Here is a 22,829-nt window from a genome sequence, read left to right as displayed (position 1 = left end):
CCTGCTGAAGTAAACACACTGTAGGTAGGCACAGGAGAGAGGGAGAGAAAAGAAGTGAGTTCTGCTGAGGCTTAAAAATATTCTAAATCATCCAACTCTACAGCTACTCCACCGCTTGTAACTTTTACTCCAGTCAAGCGTGCAGACCTCTGTTCGTGTGTTTTCATTTTTATGGCCTTTCTGGTGTCCCTACTGCCTGCCTTAAACATCTTTTAAAACTGCCAGTAAATCATACTTCAATACCTATAAAAGATATTAGAAGACACTATCAAAATTATACAGAACTACTAATTTCTGAGTTACTTTCCCTTACCACCAGCACTACTTGGACGATACTACAACCAGAAACAATTAAGATCTCAGTCAGTGAGGCGAACACATGTTTAAGAGCACATACTGTTATTGCTAAGAAAAGCACAGCAGTATTTCCCAGAAATCAGATTCAGCAGAGACACTGGGGCTCTGCAATGCTCACACATCCTTTTAGGCATTCTGTTACTGCACTGCGTAATGCCAAGTTATATATCCAGATATTTTTCTCCAGGAAGGCTAATAAGGTGGATACCTCTGAACACTGCTTTGAAATTACAGCTTTCCTTTGCTGCATGTCATGGATGGCTTGCTTCTTGTATTAGATTATAAATGGCCATGCCAACTTAGGGGTGCGTGTGCAGCACGAAACACAGGCAAGCTCCTAGCAGAGGCCCCTGGTGTGACTGAAATTCAGCTGCTGCTAATAAGAAGAAGGAAAACATTTCCATCTGTCTGGATTGGGGAAAAAAGGATTTGTGATTCATCTGCATCCATATGCTGGTATGTAGACAATACTTATGGACACACAGACATATGCGAGGTAACCAGCAACAGGAACCAAATCAATCACAGATCACAGCATGTGATTTGCCTAATTATGAGTAACACCTCACATTTTTTATCTGTGCAAAAAGCACTCTGTGAGCGAGCAGATGGTGCTGCTAGGGGATGGCACCAGCCTTGACAGTTGCAGATGCAGAGCATTTACACAGCGCGCTGAAAAAATGACACAACACAAGCTGCTTCCTGGGAAAAAGACTCAAATTGAACAAGTGTCACCAAACAAAATACATGTATTTATTGATGTTCTGAACTTATCTGATCCAGCCCCTCTCTTCCAATCAAATATATACGTGCAGGCCAGGGAGTGATGCTATCTAGACAGCTTTGAAGTCTCTCAGAAGTGCCACGTGAGCTGCCTAGCACAGAGCAGTGGAGGCACAGACCAACCTGAGTCTACTTACAACCTGCAAACCATTTAAATCCACACAAGCAGAATCAATAGGAAGAAGCCCTGCAGAGAAAGCAATTACACTACAAAAGCAACTATATTGCAGCATGGTGAGGGGCTGGGAGGCAAGATGCAGGCAGCCATCCTCACTTCTGTGATTACCCACTGGAGTTCTCTCCCATGCATCTGGCCTGTGAAATGACAAGGTGCAGCCCAGACATGTTCCTGCAATAAAAGTGTTTCAGTTTCTGGGCTCCTGTCACAATTAAAAAGCTCTTATTTATGAGCCCCATTGTTCAGGTTTGTTGTGCTCCATAGGTAAATGCAGGACTGTGCTTCGGGAAATATGTTTGAAGGGCACGGTGAACTCTCCTTTTCAACTGCTTCATGGGAGTAATAATCTCATTTCCTGGATCTGCAATTATTTATTCATTGGAGACTGTCCACTTGCCACTGCACAAGACACAAAGAAAGATTATCTGACCATTCCTAGTAGAAAATTCAGCTTTTCTATTTCAATTCTTTTATTTGTGTTTTTTCTGCATTTTTTTTTCCTGAGCTGCTATAAACGCCTACTCTGGTGTGACAGGTTGGAAGCAGCTATAAAATGATTGATGAAAACCATATTTAGGCCTTGTTGTGGGAATATTTATTGTAAAAATATGCTCAGTTAACCCTGTAGGGGAAGGGCAGGAAAGGAAGACTGGGCCTATGTTTGTACCTCTGATACCAAAGTGATTTATCTGCTTTAATTATGATACAGGGTTATGGGGTCACAGGAACATCAGCACAAACTGGTTTTGAATTGCTGAAGTCCAACCACTTTGTCTCCTCTGCTGAAATGATCAATAGCTGCCTTTAAGAAGGATGCTCTCTAAATCTGCAAAACCAGAGTCTTCCTCCCCAGGATAAACAGAGGGGCCAAGCTCTGAGCTGCAGAGCTCGAACAGTTCAAGTGTGAGTCAGTGTCAGACAGGAACTGTCTCAGAGGGGCAGAACTGCAAACCTCCACTGCTTTGGAGAGGCTGAAAGCCCAAGAGCTGAGATGAGAGGACACCTGGACAGGTGAAATGACAGATGCAGATAAGAGTGGGATGTGGAATTGGGCTGATCTGGAGGGAAGATCCTAAATCAGGATCCTAAATCATTGCCACACTGCACACATGTACCCACAGAGAGAGCACAGCAGCAAAGGTGTGATCAGCAGCACAAGTGCAGGGGCAGGATGTTTGTGTTGGGATTTGGATGGATCTCGTGGCTGCCAGTCAACAGACACTCCTGAGAATCTGCTCAGGGGTGAGGAGAGAGCACAGGGTATTGCTGTGCTACAGGAAAACACATCCCTAACCAGCTCCACTGGGGAGCTGGGGAGTGGGATTTCAAGAGATGTCAGGCTGGCAGAAAAAGCAGCAGATGCTTTTTCCATGCCTGGAAGAAGACAGGAAAGTTGTCTGGGGAAATGGTGAGTAATGGCAAAAGCAGCCAAAGAGAATGGGGTGTGTGAAGTGAAAACAGAGCTCAGGGAGAAATATCAGAGCCAAGGACCCCAATTACTCTTTGGGCAATCAGCAGGGTGGCTCAGCCTGACATCTCCTGTTTTAAAAAGGTATTTTTCTGCTGGTGTTTTTATTCCTGAAGTCCTTCCCAAACTCAGGAGGAACAGAACTGACCAGTGAGGGCACCCAGCCAGCGGCTCCTACCAGCACAGGGCACAGGAAGGGTCCTGCCTGTGTGTTCCTGATTCTTCTGCTTCACCTAAGCTACACCTCCCAGCATGCTGCATTACAGATAATGCTGCAGAGAGAAACAAAAAGCCTCCTGCTCCCCAAACTTTGTACCAGCATCAAGGCTCATCATTTATAAATAACAGTTGGGATCTTCAGGAAACAAAGAGCAAAAGTCAGTTTGCAGGAGGAGCTGGGGTTTTCACAAGGTACCAGGATACAGATAAAATATTATGGCTTGAAGCAACAGCAGACATGCAATCCAAGGTGCTTCTCAAGCCAACTGTGACAACATGCATGCCACTGCCCTGTGTGGCCTTTATTTCATTTAAAGAGTGAGGGATGTCCTGCAAAAAACAGGAGGATACAGGCTCTGAACACCCAACCATGGAAAGCAGGAGAAGAAACTCATCTCACCAACTCAGTGCCTTCTAACCATGGACACCATGACCCTGAATCAGCTTCAGCTGAGCAGGTACTCCTGGCCCCTCACAGCAATTAGTGTGTGTTTGGATTATGGATAACTTGGCCAATCACTGGGGGGCTTCACCTGCATGTAGGACACAACAGTGATTCTGCCTACAGAGAAATAGCAGCTGCTCTAAGGTCATGAAAAGATGTGCCCACTGCTAACCTGCAAAATACACCTAGAAAAACCAGGATTTTAAGAAAAATAATGAATTGTTCACACTTTTACCAATCAACCTAATCAAAAGAAAGACAAAGACTTTTGGCTGAAAAACTGAAATCCTTTCTGGAGAGGAATGCCTGATCTGTCAGACAGTGACCTCTCTTTTCCCCTCAATTAACCCACTGCCTTTAGTTTATTTGTTTTTCTGATTTTAAATATTGATGTCTTACAAAGCTTCTCTTTGGAAAAAACCACATCTGCCTCTTCAGCTGTGCAGCCCTGGGTGCAGTCCTGTCACATCACATCCAAGAAGGCTCAGTTTGCACTGGCACATCAAAAAGAAGAATTCCCAGGCTCTGTGAAGAGCAACACGGATGATTCAGAGAACAGCAAAGCTTCTCCCCAAATCAGTAACCACCCATTCCTGGTGCCACAGCTTTTGCAGCTGCTGCTGGATTTTTAGCAGAGAATCAGAACTCAGATGTTCACCACTTTTCTTCACTGGATGCCCCCACCACAGATCAGCCCCTTGTCTAAATCAAGAGAGAAGCACTGGAATCACATATTAATTTGCTCAAGGAGAAGAAGGAACTAGAAGCAGAATATCAAGCTGCAGCTGGAAAGAAAGAGAAAATAAAATGCCTAGATCATAAAAGCAATTTTAAGTGCCTAGGTTTAGTTTACTAATCAAGAATCCAACTAAGTAACCTGCACCAACTAAGATACAGTGAAAATCTTGGCATTTCCTCAACATTTTCATGAACAGTGGTTTTCAAATCATTGCTGAATTTGAAATAAACTTTAAAAAAATCCTTCCCTTGTAGACCATGAAGAAGAGTTCTCCAAAGGAGGATGTGCCTCTGTCCTTAGAAGCGATATTCCTGGGGGAAGTGGGATGACAGCAGCACTGGAAACTCCCTGGGGAACCTCAGAGGTGAAAAGGCAAAAGCCAAGGAGGCTTCAGCTCTACTCATGCTCAGACAAAAAAACTAAGGCTTGAAAGTGAGGAATCTCCTGCAGTTTTATGTAAGGATGGTTGTGCTTGATAGATGAACAAGGAAGAAATACTGGGAGCTGAAGCACTTTAAGTTTTCTTTTTGTTCCATGGGTTATTCTGTTTCAGAGGGAAAACAAGAGCAGACTCCTGCTAGTACTTCATACAACCTGCCTCAGAACATCTTAAGGGCAGGCTGGAAGCAGGCCTGAAATCCCATGGGACTCAGAATCACAGCACATCAGGAGGAAATCAATGGACATGTAACATTTTATACGGAAAACCTGGAGTAAATGAAGAAAAAAAGAAACAACAACAAAAAAAAACCAGGCACCATGGAAACTGCTTTCTTTCACCACCCCCCAACATGAACAACTCTTTACCGCATGGGCTTTTATAGGAAACATGTTCTAAAACCAGGAAGATCTTAAAAGCCAAAGAAATGGTACTTTATCTTTCAAGAGCAGCAAGTTAGTTTTCCCAAGACCATCAGCAAATTTGTCCTAAAAGAAAAGGAGCAAATTCAAAGTAATTCTTGTTCTCACCTGTGTTCTTCCTTCTCCAAATACATCTTTTATTTAGAAATAAAACAAAGAGGTATAGTAACTGGTAAATGAAACCTGGAAAATCTGACTTTGCTTTCCTGTCATAGATCAAAGAACCCACGAACTGAGCTGTCTGTAAAACCAGCTCTGTGTGCCTGTACTTCCTAATGACAGCACAGCTTGTCTGTCAACTCCTGCCTTACAAAATACAGAACTTTCCTGCCCAAATAGTTTTGATCAGCAGAAGAGCTGCAGAAGTGTTTGCTGTCCTGTGGTAAGAAGATACAAAGCTCTGCTCTCCAGGCTTGGAAAATGAGGAAAATATAATTTTTCTTTATAACTGGATCTTCCTATTTGTCTTTTAGTGTTTCCATTTTCTATTTCCCTCTATTTTCCCTCTACCATACTGCATCAAGTTTTATTTCTTTTTCATTTTTAGTATTAAGAAGTTGTTTTTGTACTTGAGCCTCTAAAAAGCAGCCAGGATCCTGATTGTCAGCAGCAATGCCTGGACATGGTAAATCCTTAAAGCCTTTGCACATCACAGAGAGAAATGCTGCCCCCAGAGTCACTCATGTTCTCTGTGCCCCACTGTCCTCCTTTTCACAGCTGAAATAGAAATAATTTCTGGGATTGTGGCAGAAATTCAATGCAAAAGCTGAGAACCCACAGAGCTCACTTGGAGCTGGGATGCCCATCACTCATTTTGCTGCCACAGGGTCCAGCTGCAAAAGTTTAGAATGAAGAGGAGGTGGGAATGGGATCAGAGCAGCCAAACAAACTCATGAACTGAACAGTTTCTCTCCCCTCACACAAGCAGCTCAAGTGAGAAATTTTACTTGTCAAAGGGAAAAAGCAAAATACATTGAGAGATGATCTGGGAATTCTCTGTCTCCTTCATCCTCCTGTGTTTAACTCCACAGCTGTTAACTTGTCCACATCAACTCTAAACTCCCTCACAAGAAGGTGAAGAACACTGAGTATAAAGGGCTCATGCACCTTATGGGGTCAGACACTTCTGCAATGATCACATCACATTTTCTGGACACAAACCCTCCACTGATGTCAGGGTAAGGAACCACAAACTCCTGGTTCCCAGGGTTAGCTCAGAGGTGTACTCAAAATGCAAATACAGACAAAAGCTGAGGTAGCCCACTGGGCACAGCTGATTGGCTTTAGTAGGTGTTGATTACACTGCTCATATTGCATGAAATTAAAAAGCTTACAAATGTTATGAGCCATTACCCTTCCATTTAGGAGATCTTATGACAAGTTAGCAAGATCTAATGAAATCCCCTTTAAAATGCCATAGGCAGTCTCCACGAGATTTTGCTTTGAAATGCAACTCGTGGAGTTATTTCTGCAAGTTTGTTTACATCAGAGCTTCCTCTCTTGCACATCTTTGGGATGCTCTGATTTGGAAGCTGGTGGGATACTTCAGTTCCCTGTTGTGCTCTCAATGTGGGGCACACAACACCAGCTCCTTACAGAAACAAACAGGAACAGGTGTAGCAGGATTTAATCCTGATGCTATTTGTCATAGTCCTTCAGCCAGCCTACAAAATTCCCTGCAAAATTCAAAGCTGAAGACTTCTCACCAATTTTAATATGAAGGTAAAGGGAAATATTTTCATAGTTGCTGTAAAATTTACTTAACTTTCACCTCTTCAGCATGCTGGAAATATCACAGAGCCACTAACTGCCCCCAGAGCGCTGGGGCAGCCAAGGTTCAGACTCAAGTAGGCTCTCTGGATTTCATTGCTTCAGAATAAAATTTATTATTGGAGAGAATATCAGTTTTATAAATCCCACTGGGCACTCACAGCCTACTGCTGTCCATGGACTCTAATCTGCTTTGGATGGTGATGGCAAAAATATCTGTGCATCAGGTGAGGGCACTTCTGCCAAAATGATGCTTTTTGCAACTTGTTCTTTCACTGCATCCCCTGCAGACTGCCAGCTCTCCTCTCTGCTGACCTCTGTGGGGCAAGCAAGACTCAAAGTGACCCAGCTGAGAGACATCTGCAGCCAGAGAACATTGGAATGTAACACAGTGGTGCCACCAGGAATGATTAACAAACCCTGCAGGGTGCACAGGCCAGGCCAGGCATGGCTGCAAGAAGCTTGTTTGTCTTGGCTGTGCCATCCACAGCAACCTTGTTCTTTTTGTTCATTTGTTCTTTTATTCATCTTTTGTTTTCTTTTTGGTTCATCTTCTGACCCAAAGCTCAGCCAAAGGGCACCAGGCTAGGAAGGTGCAGTCAGAGGAGGTGCTGCAGAAGCTGATCTTGGGTGGTGGGAGACTTTTCTTCCTGGAGCTGCAGCGGGAGCTGAGCTGCCCCAGAGGCAATGCCAGGAGATCAACACCCCCAGAGCTGGCAGGAGCTCTCACAGGATGTACCACGTTCTGCAAAGAGGATTCCTCTCTTTGAAGGCCCAGTCCCTAGAGAACAGAGACCTGCTGGAGGAGCAGTGGTGCAGGGGTGGTGGGAGCAGGCAGGGACAGCTGAGTGATGGCAGCACGGTGGCACAAACTGCACTTCCTCATTTCCACCCCATGGAACATGCTGAAACCCTTCAGCACTTTGCTAGAGCAGATCACCAGGAACTAAATCAATGTCCTTTTATTCCTCTGTGAACTTTGACAAAGGAAGAAAAGGAATTATTTTGTCTTCTCCCTCAAAAAATAGCAACCTTCTTTCATGCTATCTATCTAAAAAGCTACATTTCTACTACGCAGTTTGAACCTCATACAAAGTTGCAATTATCTTGCCATCTGCATTCTCTTTTTATCCAAATTAGTGTGTTATATTGCTTATAAATATGTATTTATGGCTACAAGGCAGGTATGCCCCACTGTGGGCACATGTCACTGTTTAATCCAAATACATGGTTTATTGTTTTGCAGTCAGTATTTTTAGCTTGGAGGCAGGTAGACCTGCAGAGCAAATAAGACCAAAGAACACAGCCATCACAGAAGTGCTTTTAAATTACAGCACTCCTATTCCAGAACTGAACGTAGTGAGATGAGTACATTGGCAAAATAATTATTTATCACCCTTAAAAGCTTCCTTTACAATTTTTATCATTCAAATACTAGTTGGGGAGAATGCAAAGGACAGAGAAACATATTTTAGGCACTTGCTGGTCTAGCTTTTATTCTGCTAAGAGCTTACTAAACACCAGTAAAGGGAATAGCAGTTATCAGCCCAAATTCACAACTGGGAATTTTTCAGGCCAAACAGATGCCCCTGCAGAATCCCAGCCAAGTGTTAGTGACAGCCCCAGCCCTCCTGCCACTGGAGTCACCACTTATTTTGCATGGCTTCAAATGAGGGCAGGTTTGCTCCAACCATCTGAGCAAGCAGGGTGCTCTCAGAGTCACTCCCTGCCACACTGAGTGGGACAGAGACCTCTAGCTTCCCCCAAAAAAGGAAAATAACAAAAAGACACAATCCTTTGCCTCTATCAGGTTTTTCTTTTTAACTATTTTTTTAGCTGATTAAAAATAACCAGAAGCAGACCTGCAACATGAAATCAGCTACATACACTAAGAGATCTCTTTATAAAGACACTTGAAAATCTCCTCAAAATCTGCTCAGAGAATTTTGCCATCCCTTATACCTGTACAACAGCAGAGCTTGGAGCTCTCCCAGGTAGAAAGTTTAATTCTCTGTTCCCAGACCCATCAATAGGAGAGTCTGAAAGAGAGCTTAAAGAAGGTCAGGTGCTTTTTACTGAAGCAAAGTCAAAGTTCTCAGCCAAATCCATATTCTTCTCTTTAAAAGTGTTCACTGTAAGAAAAATAAAGCCCAGGTGTAAACATTTGCAAACTGAGTTTATTTTTCTTTCGTATCTATGCACTTGGAACGAACACTGAAAGGGCAAACCCATCCTAATCCTATCATGGCAATGTTTTTCTCTGCTTCCTGAAACTGAGATTATCATCTCATTGGTTGTCAGACAGCTCCTGGGAGAAGTAATTCACTGGATTTTCCTGTGTAATCACAGCACAGGATTTTATTTCTGTTGTTATCTGGATGGAAAATGCACACAGCTTCTTCTGTGTCTTGCCCCTTTCAAGTTCCTTACAGACCTGGACGTGCCAGGCTTCAAAACACCCCAAGTGCACTAAGCAAGCTAAATCTGGGCTAACTCTAAATTGCAAGCAACTTGCTTCTTAGCAGCTCATCTCAACACAGGCAGGAAAATTTCCAGTTTTAAATTTCTATTCCAATTAAGGCAATGAAGACTGAAGTCTCCTAAACTGCTGCCACTACTTTCCAGGACATAAAATTAACGATTTCTACTGCTGGGTACAACTTTCAGTCAAAGTTGGTCTGATTTATAAGCAAGCAGATGGTTCACACGATAGTCCACAATAAATTACAACAGTTAGAAAGACAGCTACATTTTGAGAGTGACAGTGCAGCTGAGCTACAGATGGGTTTATAGATGACCCTTCCAATTTTTAATAATCTTCATAATTTATCTGCAAGTAAAGAAATGTGAGAATTCCTAATGTAGCGCCTTGACTAAGTACAAATCACTTTTATTTACACAGGCAATACTTCATGGTCCAGCTATCTTCTTAATTAAAGGCAGCAAGATGCTCATGTTCCATGCAAGGCAAAAACACTGCTCAGTGTGCAATATGTTCAGCTGGGAGTTCAGGATGCTCTGAACACTCTGGGAAAAGGGAACACATCCATCTCCTTTCTTTAAAAGGAGGCTACAAGGGTGCAAACACTGCTACCACCCACTCATTAACCTCCAGATAAACTTTTGGTTTGTAAAATGGCAAGGTTACATTTTTTGGCAAGCTCTGATGCCCAAAACCAGGTTCCCAATCCATACTACAAATCCAGTACTACTGAGCCAGCAGGAAACAGCAGGAACAGAGATCCTCTTCTCTGTATAAAACCAGAAAGGATTTGGGGGTGTCACTCTTGAGTGGGTGAGGGAAAAAGAAAGCAAATCTTGGGGGTGTCAGATGCAGAGAGAAACTGGCTGGCAGCAGGTTTAAGGTCAGCTCATGTCAGTGATTTCTCTGCCTGGTGCCAGACCACATCCATCCAATCCTTCTGCTACAATCTAGAATTTCAAAAATCTGGAATGAGAAGCACATCTCAGTGCAGCTCCTCTGCCTGTTAGGGTGATGAAGGGAGCAGGACCCAGCAGGGCTTTTTAAGGCACAAACTACAGAAGCTCAGAGCTGCCCACCCAGCAGTCTCTAGGGATGACATTGGAGGGCTTTTCCTCCTCTCTAACCCTTGATCTTCCCTTCCAGCCAAATCAATTTGAAAAAGAAATCCACTTTTAAGTGGAAATCCAAAACTATCATTAAAACAGAAGGCAGAGCTCCTAGGAAAGCAAGCCTGTGTGCAATTTTAATCACCAACTTCTTGGGATTCAAGAGATGCAGCAGAGAAGAAGAGGCACCAATGACAAATTCAGGCTTTCAAGAATAATCACAATTCTCATTTTGGAGATATTTTGGCAGGGGTTTCCCAGCTCTGTGTGCAGCTCTGCAGCACATGGGGAAGCAGCACCACAGAGACACAAGAGTAGGAAAACCCAGAGCACAGAGCTCATGGAACTGAAGCCACTTATAGGAAAAGTGATTTTTCCCTGCCCTTTCCAGGCAACAGCAATGCTCCTTCACCCACTACACAGAACAATACTGATGTTGAATTTGTTGAGTTTATTTAAAAAAATAAATTAATTCTTCTAAAAATAACCAGCATCTAAAAGTCTTTGGAGTTTATATGAAACCATTATTTATTACTGTACACAACTCTTAGGTTGTTTAATTAAGCATATGAAAAATTGTAGATGTCAGATTATTTCTGGGATGCTCTTTACTCTGTTATTTGTCACATTTGTTTCTGGTACTCTTCACATATTTAAAGCTGCATTATGCACTTCTGAAAACCCAGAGAAGTTCACTCTAGCATTAGTATGGATGTTCATCTGTTACTGAGCTCTGAGTTTGGCACTTCATTTCAACAATATTCATCAGGTTCAGGAACTGCTACCACGCTTCCCTCCAAGACAACACTGGATCATACTACTGTTCTTTAAAAAGACTGAGTGTTGATTATTTAACAATATTTTCAAATATTCTGTAACTATAAACCTTTGACTGACTGCAGTCCTTTCATTTGCTTTCAAGAGTCCAAATTCACACACAGCACAGGAAAGCAGAAGTTGTCTGAATGCACTAAGATCTCTGCTGTTGCCCCCAGCCCAAAAATAATTCCAGGGTTACCACAAGCAACCTAAAATCCAGCACAGGCTATTCCAGTTTATTCCAAAAGTCAGAGGAACAATGTGCATGGTTTGTGTAACTATGTGGCTGACACAGTTTGCAGCACTCATCTAGTGAGGGCAGCAGGGATGCTCCAGCTCCCCAGCCTGCAGATCAGAGCTTCTGGCTGGCAGCTACACCCTCCTCCAGCTAAGAGCAAAAATAATCCTGGGTGGGGGATAAAGCAAGGAACACACACAGGCCCTACCTTACACTTCTTGTTCCTGGCACTCAGTAATCTCTCAATGGTGTGTGGAAATTACTCCCACAGCCCCAGGAAAGGGACACCTTTTGTACCCCCCGATGTATTAAAATGTAGATCAATATGATAATATGAAAACAGTAAACTCCCCAGTAGCAAGAAGTAGTTCTCACTTCTATTAGCAATCAAATGTTATTTCCATCAGTGTAACTAGAGAAAAAGAAATGTAGGTAGTGATTTGTCAGCCTATTTATCAAGCCAACTGCTGCACCTGGTTCCCACATATTTTATATTAAAAGGTGAACGACATGTAAGGTTTTACAGGTTCTGTTTTAATTCAGGGCTGAAAGCATTTATAGATATGAAGGTTTTCTTATTAAGTTTTCTTCCTGAATGATTATGCTTGTTCAAATGAATTCCTAGCCTTCTTACAGAGGTTACAACCTTCAATAATTAAATGGGGTATGGTATTGGCTGTTTTGTTCATTATGCTCCAAGTTCCAATTTCTACAAGAGCACTGAAATGCTAAGATAAAAGGATGTTAAGTTTATTTAATTAGCTATCTGCCATTGTTATCAAAAGGGAAGGTTGGTATCTGACTCAAATTAACACTTTAGATCAGGAAACAAGACAGATGATATCTTCTGACACAGATCCTGGAAACTCTGTAATTTTTTCAGTTATTTTAAAGCTGCTCAGGACATACAGGATTGCATTATAAAGACCAAAAGTCACCAACAGCCAACAAAGTGCTGCTATGAAAATGTTATTTCAATCACACTTGGGTTCTTTCTTATTTCCAGTAGTTAACATTCTTGCCACTTTTGTCAAGCAGTCACTCTTAGCAGCATTGAATTTTAGCTACACATATTTTTAAACCAACATGAAATAGGATTGAGGACATAATATTCATTGTGCTAGCGAACAAGAGATCAGGCCCTTGTGCCAAGGCAGCACCTCCCTGCTATCCAGATAAGCTGTAACTGTTAAAAGTGAGCTGGGTTTCAGAGCTGCCAGCCATCCCTCTGCCTCAGAAAGAAGAGCTCCTCCAGTTGAGAGTGGTTTAGGATTTACCTCAAAAGAAAGCAAAGACAGAGAAACTTCAGAGGTCCTGGAGGAGTTTTTTTGTGGCTTACACAAACCAGAGCTGTGGGTATCAACTTTGGAACTGCCCAGAGGATGCAGTACCTGGATGAAGCCCTCAAAGCCTCACTCCCCAAACTGCACCTGTATAGAGAGGCCAATGGCCAAAACAATTTATCCAGTAGCCACATCACCCTGCCCCTTCATGGTTTCCTTCTGTAAGGGCTACAGAAACAAACTTACTCCTTTCCCAAAAACTTACTGGTCTTGATCGGATTTCTTTGGCGTAGAGAGGTTTCAAGAATTCTGAATCTCCTTCAAGCTTCAGACCCTTTTCTGTGATCCTCAGGTTCCCCATTCCATCCTGAAAGACAGGCAAAAAGAAACAACCCTATTAGTTACAATTACTAAATTCGCCAGGCTGCCAATAGCTGATTTTTCCCATTGAAGATAACACGTATAGCACTGGGAGGCACTAGAGAATGCAATTACTTGTGTTATCCTTGTAGCTCAGTTTCTGTGGAAAAAAAAAAATTCTATTCAGAACTATCTGCAATGCCCCCCAGTAAACCATTTACACAGATGAAAGACGTTCCTTTAAGCTAAGTCATTCTCTACTCACAGAGAGGCAGTGATGCTCTGTGTTAACAGGAAACTATTCACTGTAATATTCACTGCCTGCCTTTATAATATATTAATATACCTGCTCATTCATAGCAAATCCCTGTAAAGAATGTGTGATTAATATCTGTACAGACACACTCACACAGAGGAGAACTGTACCAAAATATATTTCACCTCTGACACATGAAATTTCTAACTTTTATGAAGATGAGGGATTTAGCTTCACTTAGGCTATAAGTGCTTACAAAGGGTGTGTAAGGAACAGTGTAAGTAGGGGATTGCACAGGTACATCTATAATCAAAATCACACCAAATGTAAGGTATTATTTCCAAGATTCAGGGTGATTGTCAAAGTTTGCAAGGACTGAGGTAAACGGTTTTGTTTTGAGAAAAAGATGGCTTCAAGAATACCTTTTAGCAAAAAACTGACTGAAATCACCAGGATTGGAAGTAAAACTAGCACTTCCACGCCTAACTCACAGCTGTTTTGGGGATTTTATAGGAAAGGGGAATGCACTTGGGTAGAAGGCATAAGAAGATCAAGAGGAGACCAGGAAAATCCAGGAAAACCATGTGTATTTGGATATACATCTAGCATGCTTTCCAATCCACAAAAATGAAACCCCACCTGTCTACTTCCTCTTCCTCCCACTGTGAGAGCACCTCCAGCCCCAGATGAGGAATCAGTGTCTCTCCAAGAGAGAGAAGATCTAACCCAGGCAGATTTCCATGAACTGCTGCCAAAGGCCTGAATGTGGAGGGATGAAAATCAGCGACATCGCACGGCTCAGCAGCAGCACTGGTCACCTGCCAGAGGTTCTCCTGTTCCAAGAAGAGCCATTCCCAGGTAGTTCCCTGCCAAGTTAAGACTGCTCTTGCCAGATCCTGGTGTCTCATGAACAAAGGTGATGCTGGTTGATAAAGTGACCGCTGTCATCTCATTTTGAACTCAAGGCTGTGAGCGAATTTGAGAGACAAATGCTGGAAATGCTACTGAGATGGGTCATAAAATGCCACTCCCCACATTTGTTGTCCCTAGGTGTAAAATATTGGCCTATGAATTCTGGGTTGGTGGTGGCACAGAAGGGATTAATTTATCTCAAGCAGCAGTATGGAGGAAAAATGAGTGAAATATGATTATTCACCAAAAAGCCCAGATTAAATTTTGATAGCAGTGTGCTTTGTGATTTGAGCGAGCAGGAATTATTACAGCTATCTACAGACCCTCACATGGTTTGGGCTGCTAAAAAATCTCTACAGTTTTTTTTCCCCCAAAATAGATTATCTCAGTAAGGTTACAAGCCCTGAGGGCTTTCACACAGCAGTGTCTTCTCTGGTTTTAATAAGAAACGTTGCAGGTCAGGCAAGCTGCTGTGCGCCCCAGCCAGCTGCAAGGAGGACCAGCTCTGTGGACATGCAGTGCTGACCCCTCCAGGGCTGGCTCCTCAGCTGAATGGGGCAGTACTTTTCCAGAACATGGAGCTAGGGATAAAAAGGGACTTTTCAAGCCAGCACTGAAGCTCTGGCAAACCAGCAATTTCTATGACTCACAACCCTGTTCTGTAGCAATGACACAGATCCAGAATCCCACTCTGCTCTTCTCTTGTGTGTTTCTCTTTATCTCCTTCACCCTCTGTCTCCCAAATGAGGTCCAAAAGATTTTTACAATAAAAAACATACATAAGAGGAGTTTAGCTGACAGCCAGCAGGTCCTACACACCCCAAAAGAGATATCAGGCCTATGGGACAATGTGCTACGACCAAAACATCAAGGACACATTTGATTAATCAAAGTTGGTGAATCCTCTTACAAACCAACTGGACTGGAGAGAAAGAGGCATTTCCCCATGCTTTTTTCTCAATCTTAGATCCTTCTCAACTTCCACTCCACATTCACCTTTCCCTCCTCCTGCACCTGCCAGAAGCAATAAAAGCTGTGCCCACCACAAATCCTCTCTTGACTTGCAGGTGTTTGGGAGTGGATCAATGCTTAGCACTGCCTTACCACGATGAACTCCCCACTGCTCATGTTTCTCATGATTAAAGCTGACAGTTTTTTGTGGTGACAGTCTGGCTCAGCAGGTGAAAAAACAAGCAAAGGTTGTGCCCCGAGTTTAACAAATATCTTGGCCTCTTATCATACAATCACTATGAAATTATATTCCTCTATTATTTCCCATTAAAAAAAATAAGAAGCTCACAGGATTATATAGAGGTCCCAAAATACAGATACATTAGAGAGAAATCATTGTTGGAAAGACTACTTCACATGTTGTTTTGGATAAAGTATCTTCATCCTCCCTAAATTATAGGATTTAATAACAAATAAATGTCATATTCTGCTACAGAGAATAGATATGAAAGTTCCTATGAAATTTCATGGACTGTGACCTATAAAATGTGGCAGAAAACTGCCTAGAGTGACAAAGACCAAGATGTTTTATTAAACATTGTGTCTGTGACTGGTATATATCCTTATCTGCCACTCTTCTGCTTGTGAATAAGGAGAAGTATTGATTATTTCATACTCTGTCATCTGAAAATCATTGTTTCTCTCCTTTTTACTAATAGACTCTTCAGCAGAGTGAATGACCTTATAGTGCAGGCACAAGCCTGGTTTGTGGGAGCTCCCAGGAGACAAGCTCCAAACAGGAGGCACAGAGTTCCTCCTTCACCACCTGCAGTGAATTCTTCTGCTTTTTGGGAGGGCATGGCAAAAACTCTCACATCAATTACATCATTTATGCCCTCTCTCTTTTTATGCAGTGCCTTGTACTGGACAGGCATAAAAATTTATGTGCTCTTGCTGACTGCTCTGGGTTGAAAGGGGATAGCAATCCTGAATAACATAAATGTCATTTTGGTGATGCTGAATGAGAAAGGAATTTTGGATTTTAGTAGCTTGAGAAGCATCTCATTTTTACAGCCAATTATGAATGATGGTATTACTGTTAGGGGAAGAGCTCAGCACTGATGGTGTCTGATCACCAAAGCTCCTCTCTGCCTTTTGCTTGGCAATGTGGTCACACAAGTGGCTAAAGCCCAGCCTGTGTTTGCTTTACTTTTTAACAATTTGGGTTACTTTAATTTTACTTTCTTAAAATTTAAATTTATTTTTTTAAAATTTGTTTCTATTGTAAGGCTGGTAGCAGGAAGATCCAGCTAACAGAATAAGAAAAAACAGCCCCCCTAACCAGAGACACGTAACTGCTGTGATAAAGGCTTAAACTGAGAGTAGGTTTAGATGAGATATTAGAAAGAAATTCTTCCCTGAGGGAGTGGTGGGGCCCTGGCACAGGGTGCCCAGAGGAGCTGAGGCTGCCCCATCACTGGAAGTGTCCAAGGCCAGGTTGGATTGGGCTTGGAGCAACCTGGGATAGTGGGAGGTGTCCCTGCCCATGGCAGGGGGGGGGAACACGATGGTCTTTAAGGTCCCTCCCAACCCAAACTTTTCTCTAACTCTACAATAAACACCTGGGATTGGTTCTGGCTGCACTGATCTGGGTGGATTCCACACAGGGGCAGGGGGAATTTTCAGTGCTGTTTCATTCATGGGCAGCTTTGTGAGACCAGGCTGGGCTCACACTGCAGCTTAACCTACTCAAGAGCCAAGGTGACAGTGACACACATTCACTGTGTCCCTTGGGCCAGGATCCCTTGTCCTTTCCAAACACAAAATGCAGCCTCAAACTCTTCTGTGCTTCCCTCTGCTCTCCTGGCATTGCTGAACAAATTTCCTGTTTATTGAGATCTTTCTAAGGTTTTTAAGGACACTGGTGATGGGTGACATTGCTCCAGCTCTGCTGGCCACCACCAGCTCCAGTGGTTGTTTCCCACTGGTTTTCCCTGCACCTCCATCCCTTCCCAGTTCTCAGGAGGAGAATGGTTGGCAAGGTTTGTCTCTGCACAGCAGGTAAGCATTTATTTTTTTTTTTTGCTAGGAATAAACTGAAGTTGTGTTCAGCAATGTCCTGTGGGAGAGAATTATCTTTGGAGACTGCTTGTGTCAGATGGCTGAAACACCTGATTATTGTTGCTTGTATTATTGATTGCTGTGCTCTGCATTGCTTCCAGATATGTGCAAGTTATTACACAGCTCAATACATCCAAAGTTAGGAAAAAATCCCTCAGCAAAGGCAAGTGACCTCGTTTTTTTTTCCCCCTCCTGGGAAGATATCTGTACTATCCTTTTCTCTCTGACTTGATATTAAATGTTTCCAGATTCCAGGTACAAAACACATCATTGCCAGTTCTTCACAGCCTCAAACTTGTTCTAATTGCATTGCCCTCCCTCCTTCTCCTCATTTTCTTCAGCTAATTCATCATCTTAATAAGGATCCCAGTATCCAGCTGTGGATCAGCAGCAATATTTTCCTATGGAAGACACCTACCAGCAGCACCAGTCCTATAAAATTAAATCTGGTTATACAGCTTGGTCCAGAGCAACACAGGTAAGGAGATAATGTGTGAAAACTTCTTCCTCTGGCATAAGACCTTGCTTTGAGACTCAGGTTTGTGTGGACAGCAGAGAAAACCAAGGCAATGTAGCATTACACAGCATACACAACCATATCCCTGTGCACAGACCCAGGATTATGCTGTGAATTGCACTGTGAGGTCTCATGTCCACGACTGCCATCACCTCCCTCCCTCTTCCTCTGCTTCCTGACCTCATATCTCCCTGCCTGATGCCTTGCTGATAGCATTTGCCTCTAAAGGTGACAGGCACAGGGCAGGAAAACTGTGCTGAGACTTCAGGGGGTGAAGAAGGCCACCCCAAGTGCCTTGGATCGCTGTGGGACAGAGTTTATCCTTCTCCAGGGAAGCAGGGAGACACTGGGGAAGCACAGATAAAATCCTGCAGCTAAAACAACATTATAGAAGTAGCAAGAGCAGCAATCAGCTGCTCCCTGTAGAAGGCTCCATCCAGAACCTCCTGACAGCCTGTGAGGTGACAGCTCTAAATAATCTCTGGTGCTGCAGCCATCAGTCACAGGAGACAGGGATTGGAATGAACACAGACCAGCTGTGGGAGTCACCCACTGGAAAAAGACCTCTGCAAGCTGATGTTGAAGTAGTGTGAGCTGTGTAGGCACTTTTAGCTCCTTCCATGGGTATGAAGTTATTTGTGACAGCTACAGGAAATCCAGATGGTTTTTGAGCTTGTGAAGGAATTTCGTGCAAGTGGAGGGAATTGCCTGCACACCATGATGGTTAATGTAAAACTCAGCCCAAACAAAGCCCTTGCAAAGCTCAGAGCCCTTTCCTTTCCAATGGTAACTCCTGCTTTTGTGGGCTCCTCTGCATGACTGCAGAAAGAGAGGCAGAAAACGAGAAGAGAGGATACAACAAGAAGAGCACAAGAACTGAGAGGACATCCCAGCCACAGCAATGAGATTTGATGCACAACGTCTTGGCTTCATTCCCATCAGGCTCACATGATTAGGGATGATTTCCACGTGCACATCCCCACAGCACCCTTCTCCTCTGTCTGCTCCTTCCACACTGCCCAGGTGCTCCCCAGAGCCAACACCATTCATGACAAAAGATACTCAGAGAGCTCCATGAAACTCACATGGAAGGGAAAATAAATAAATAAATTTGATAAATTTGCTTTAGTGGAAGTTCAGGAGAAAAGTCTTAATGAACAGGAAGAACAGGCTCAAATGTGGTTTTCCAATTACTGTTTCAAGTAAGTTACAACCAACCAAAGCAACTAAATCTCACCCCTTGAAACAAATTCCAAACTAGTGTTGGAACAATTTCTAAACAAATCCTTCTGCCAGAGCTGAAGAAAGCTCAGCTCTGGATTTACTGCATAGTGCTGGAATTACTCTAGGCAGGAGGTATTTCTTTCCAAAGCAAAGTGAATTTATTCAAAGTATGGTCAGGTGTGGCACCACAAAAGCAGGATTTCGACGAATTAAGCCACCCCATCTGAGAGTACATTTTGCAGGGAAAAAGATTAGCAGACCTTCTGGAGAAATGATTATGAATCCCAGCATTGTTACTACAACTCAACCATCATATGCAGAATTTCCCTCTAGGGTTATAATTTCCCTTTCCACTGGTACAGCAGGGAAAAGATGGAAACTTGGCTTTCACCCCTCCAACTCCTTGTTACAGAGCACTTTGGCACTGCAGCATTATAAAATGAGCCACGCTCTCTTGAGCACTTTTCTGCTTTTTTTCTCCGAGACAAACAGTAAGGTTTCACATCTTACCATCAACATACCTTCCAAATGTGTCCCTGGAATTCTCCATCTTTTTTAATCCAGCTCATTACCATAATTATGCTAACTAAAAGGGAAAAGTCCCATCCTGCACCAATTTGTGCTCACTCAGAAGTGGGAAAAAAAGATTTTTATACTCAGAGGAACAAGAAGTATTCTAATGCAGTGCTTTAATAATAAAATCAGCACAGAAACCCACTGATGCAGAGGGTGCAGAAAGAGTTCTCACAAATTATGGCCTAATGCTCCTTAACTATGATAATCTGTCAATCACCAAATGAAGAACAGAACAAACACTTCTTTTTTCAGAGTATAAAGATCTTGGACACAAAGTCCTCTGTGGCATTGCTGCTCCAAGCTGCACCAAGGCTGCATGGACTCATCATCTTTATAGTGCTGGAAGAAGTTTCCAGAGAGAAGAAGGAATTTTTCTTTTTTTTTTTTTTTCCCTTTATCTTAGTGGATCCTTTTTGTGTTCTGTCCTTACACTCTGAAGTAAGGTTTTTCTGACTAATACAGCATTTAGCAGTTCCCCCTACCAAGCTGACAGTGTGAGGGGGAAAGCAGCAGCTCTGCTGTGGCGTGTCTGAAGGTGAGCTCTCAGAAATGGGGACAATTATTGGGTCATTTTTGTCTGATGTGAGCGTGCCAGAACAACTCAGGGGCATTCATCAGAGCATAACACCAGGTCTGGGCAAAGAAATGAGGCCCATACAAAAATGCTGTGGTTCAATCCCATCCAAAACTCACAGGAGCACCCAAGAGAGCTCAAAGCAGAGGTGAGGAGACCCAGCAGGGCTGTGACCTCTCTCTCAGGTCCCATCCCCAGGGCACATGTGATGATCCCATCCCAGCAGATGGGTTTACAGGCTGTGGGGACACTGACTGGAGCTGCACTGACCTTCCCAACCCCACCCCTGCGTGAGAAACTCCCTGCCATGGCAGCCCCAGCCTCCAAAGGGGGTAATCATGATGTGAATGTGTATTTTCAGTTGCTTCATTTACTCCACTATTACCTCCTCTGTTTCCAGAAGGCAGGAGAAAGCAGGGTGGACAGGGAAGAATATTTTCAATAATTTTTTGATTAATTAATCACTTCTGACCCCCCCAGTCAGCCAGAATCAGGAATTTAACTGATGAGCCTGCACTGCAGATAATCACCCTGTGCTACCTCTGCAGTCAGGGGAGAGAAAATGGCAAAAGGGTCCATGTGGAACCAAATCACTCCCTGCAGTGCTTCTTAGCCACTGCTGTGGGTGAAGTCACCCTCTAAGGTGACTTAGGAATCTCTTCTGGATGCCTTCAGATTTCTGCAATAAACCTGGAGCTCAGTGCAAAATGCACTCAAAGTGCAACAGGACTCAACAAGAAAACAAACAGTTGCCAGTCAATGAACAGATATCATGAAATAAAGTGTATTTTTAAAATGTGATTCCAACTATATCCACATAGAGTGACTCCAGGGATTATCTTAATGATTTCTTTTTAATCAAGTCTCCTACTTTCAATAAAAGATAGGAGATAGAGCACATTCAATTTATTTACACAGGTAGGTAAAGGAAATTTCCTTTAAAATCAAATTCTCTTTTTTAGGAGGAATCCATAGTCCCATGGTTAAGAAACTGCCCTCATGGCCAAAGAACCACCAATGAATCTTTATAGCTGTTATTTGTCACAGAAAATATATTATTTTGCTCTTTCACTATCAGAATATACAGAAAAATAATTTAAACTGTCTTCCAGACTTATCTACAGTGTGTCTATGACTTTTTTTTTAAGCAAGAGAGGCTCTGGGAATGGCAAAGAAATGAGGGAACTGAAAGTGCTGCTCCCAGAGAGGCTGAAATAAGGATATTGCTTCCATTCCTTTTTGAACAATTGCCAGTAAATAATTATTCACAGAGGAAAATATATGAGTATGTTCAGGGCCCCTCACCACCACGGATGGAGGGCAAAGAATGAGATCTGATCCATGGAGTGCAGATACTGATTTCAAATTGCTCCATCCATTTACACCCACCTGCTACCTGGCCATGGAGTAGCAGGAGGAAATCACTGATGAAATAAAAATGGTTTGGGTTGGAAGGGATCCTAAAGATCCTCTCATTTCAACCCCCCCCAGACCAGGTTCCCCTCAAAGAGGAAACTGAGGCACAAAGTCATGTATCCACCCACAATCACATGAGGAAAGTGCCAAGGGAAGCACAGCCATGGTTTGTCTCTCACACCTTGTTGTGTGACAGTGCTGCAGCAGAGAAACTATAAATATCCTGCTCATGAGAAACAACAGGTTAATTCTGGCAACTTTCAAATGCCAGTAACTCAGACTCCAGCTCCTGTCTCATCTCCCTGCAGTTTGCATCCCTCTGCCTCCTTGCCAGAAGGTGCATTATGCTTAATGCCCCTTGTCTTCTTCTCAGCTTTCTAATGCACATGCAGAAGTGTTTACTAGACTAAAATCAATGATGATTAAACAGCAAAGGAACTAGGAACTTGCTGGCCATCAACCCAAATCCAGAATCCTCCAGCAAGAAAGCACTTTCTGATGCAATACCCAAAATTATCATCATGGTAGATTATACATTTGCAACGCAACAGTGAGGTGATTTTCCCACTGTTTACTTTCTGAGGAAAATAAAGGCCAATAAAGGTTTTTTTTTTTTTTTTTTTTTAATCTAGAACTCATGGGTGGGATGCTTTTCATTTCAAATTATTTATTGAGTGGGTGCTTACTGAGTCATAGGGGACTTTTACCAGATGCCAGGAGATTCTGTTGGAATTCAGGAGTACAATATTATGTGTGTGGAAGTCAGGTGGTTACCTGAAATAGCCAAAAATCACATGCAAAAATATACAGCTGGCATCAGCAAGTAGCAACAGAGCAAGAGACAGCAGCTTTTTAAAATACTTTTTTTAAATAGAGGGTTTTAAAGCCACAAGGAAGTGATTGCTCTCACTGTGCTTTGGCCTTTAGAGAGCACAGCTCTGTGTGCCCCTTCCTTGCAGAAATATGTCGTCTTTGGGGATATTAGCATTTCCTCCTTATTCTGCTCCTTTTTGAAACACGACACCAGCAGAAACAAACGCAGTGACTCAAAACCTGCATAATTATTAATTTACCCACTTCATGAAACCTCACCTCAGCTTTAAAAATCCTTTCCAGCAGCACCAAGATTATTTAAATCACAAAATCTTTCGAAATAAATATTAAGTGTCTC

The 22,829-nt window shown here is 42.8% G+C and overlaps 1 protein-coding gene across 2 annotated transcripts in view; it reads right to left on the bottom strand.

Annotated features, from left to right (window-relative positions):
- Window positions 1–22,829, bottom strand: part of SGCD (sarcoglycan delta) — a 197,802-nt gene that overhangs the window by 62,542 nt on the left and 112,431 nt on the right. For both annotated transcript variants that reach the window (XM_005418761.2, XM_031055259.1), the window contains exon 3: window positions 13,017–13,118. In XM_005418761.2, coding sequence (XP_005418818.1) covers window positions 13,017–13,118 — 102 coding nt within the window. The remainder of the gene's footprint in view (window positions 1–13,016; window positions 13,119–22,829) is intronic.

This window comes from Geospiza fortis, unplaced genomic scaffold (genome assembly GCF_000277835.1).
Source record: "Geospiza fortis unplaced genomic scaffold, GeoFor_1.0 scaffold55, whole genome shotgun sequence".
Lineage (NCBI taxonomy): Eukaryota > Metazoa > Chordata > Aves > Passeriformes > Thraupidae > Geospiza > Geospiza fortis.
This window is presented reverse-complemented; position numbering and strand designations above follow the sequence as displayed.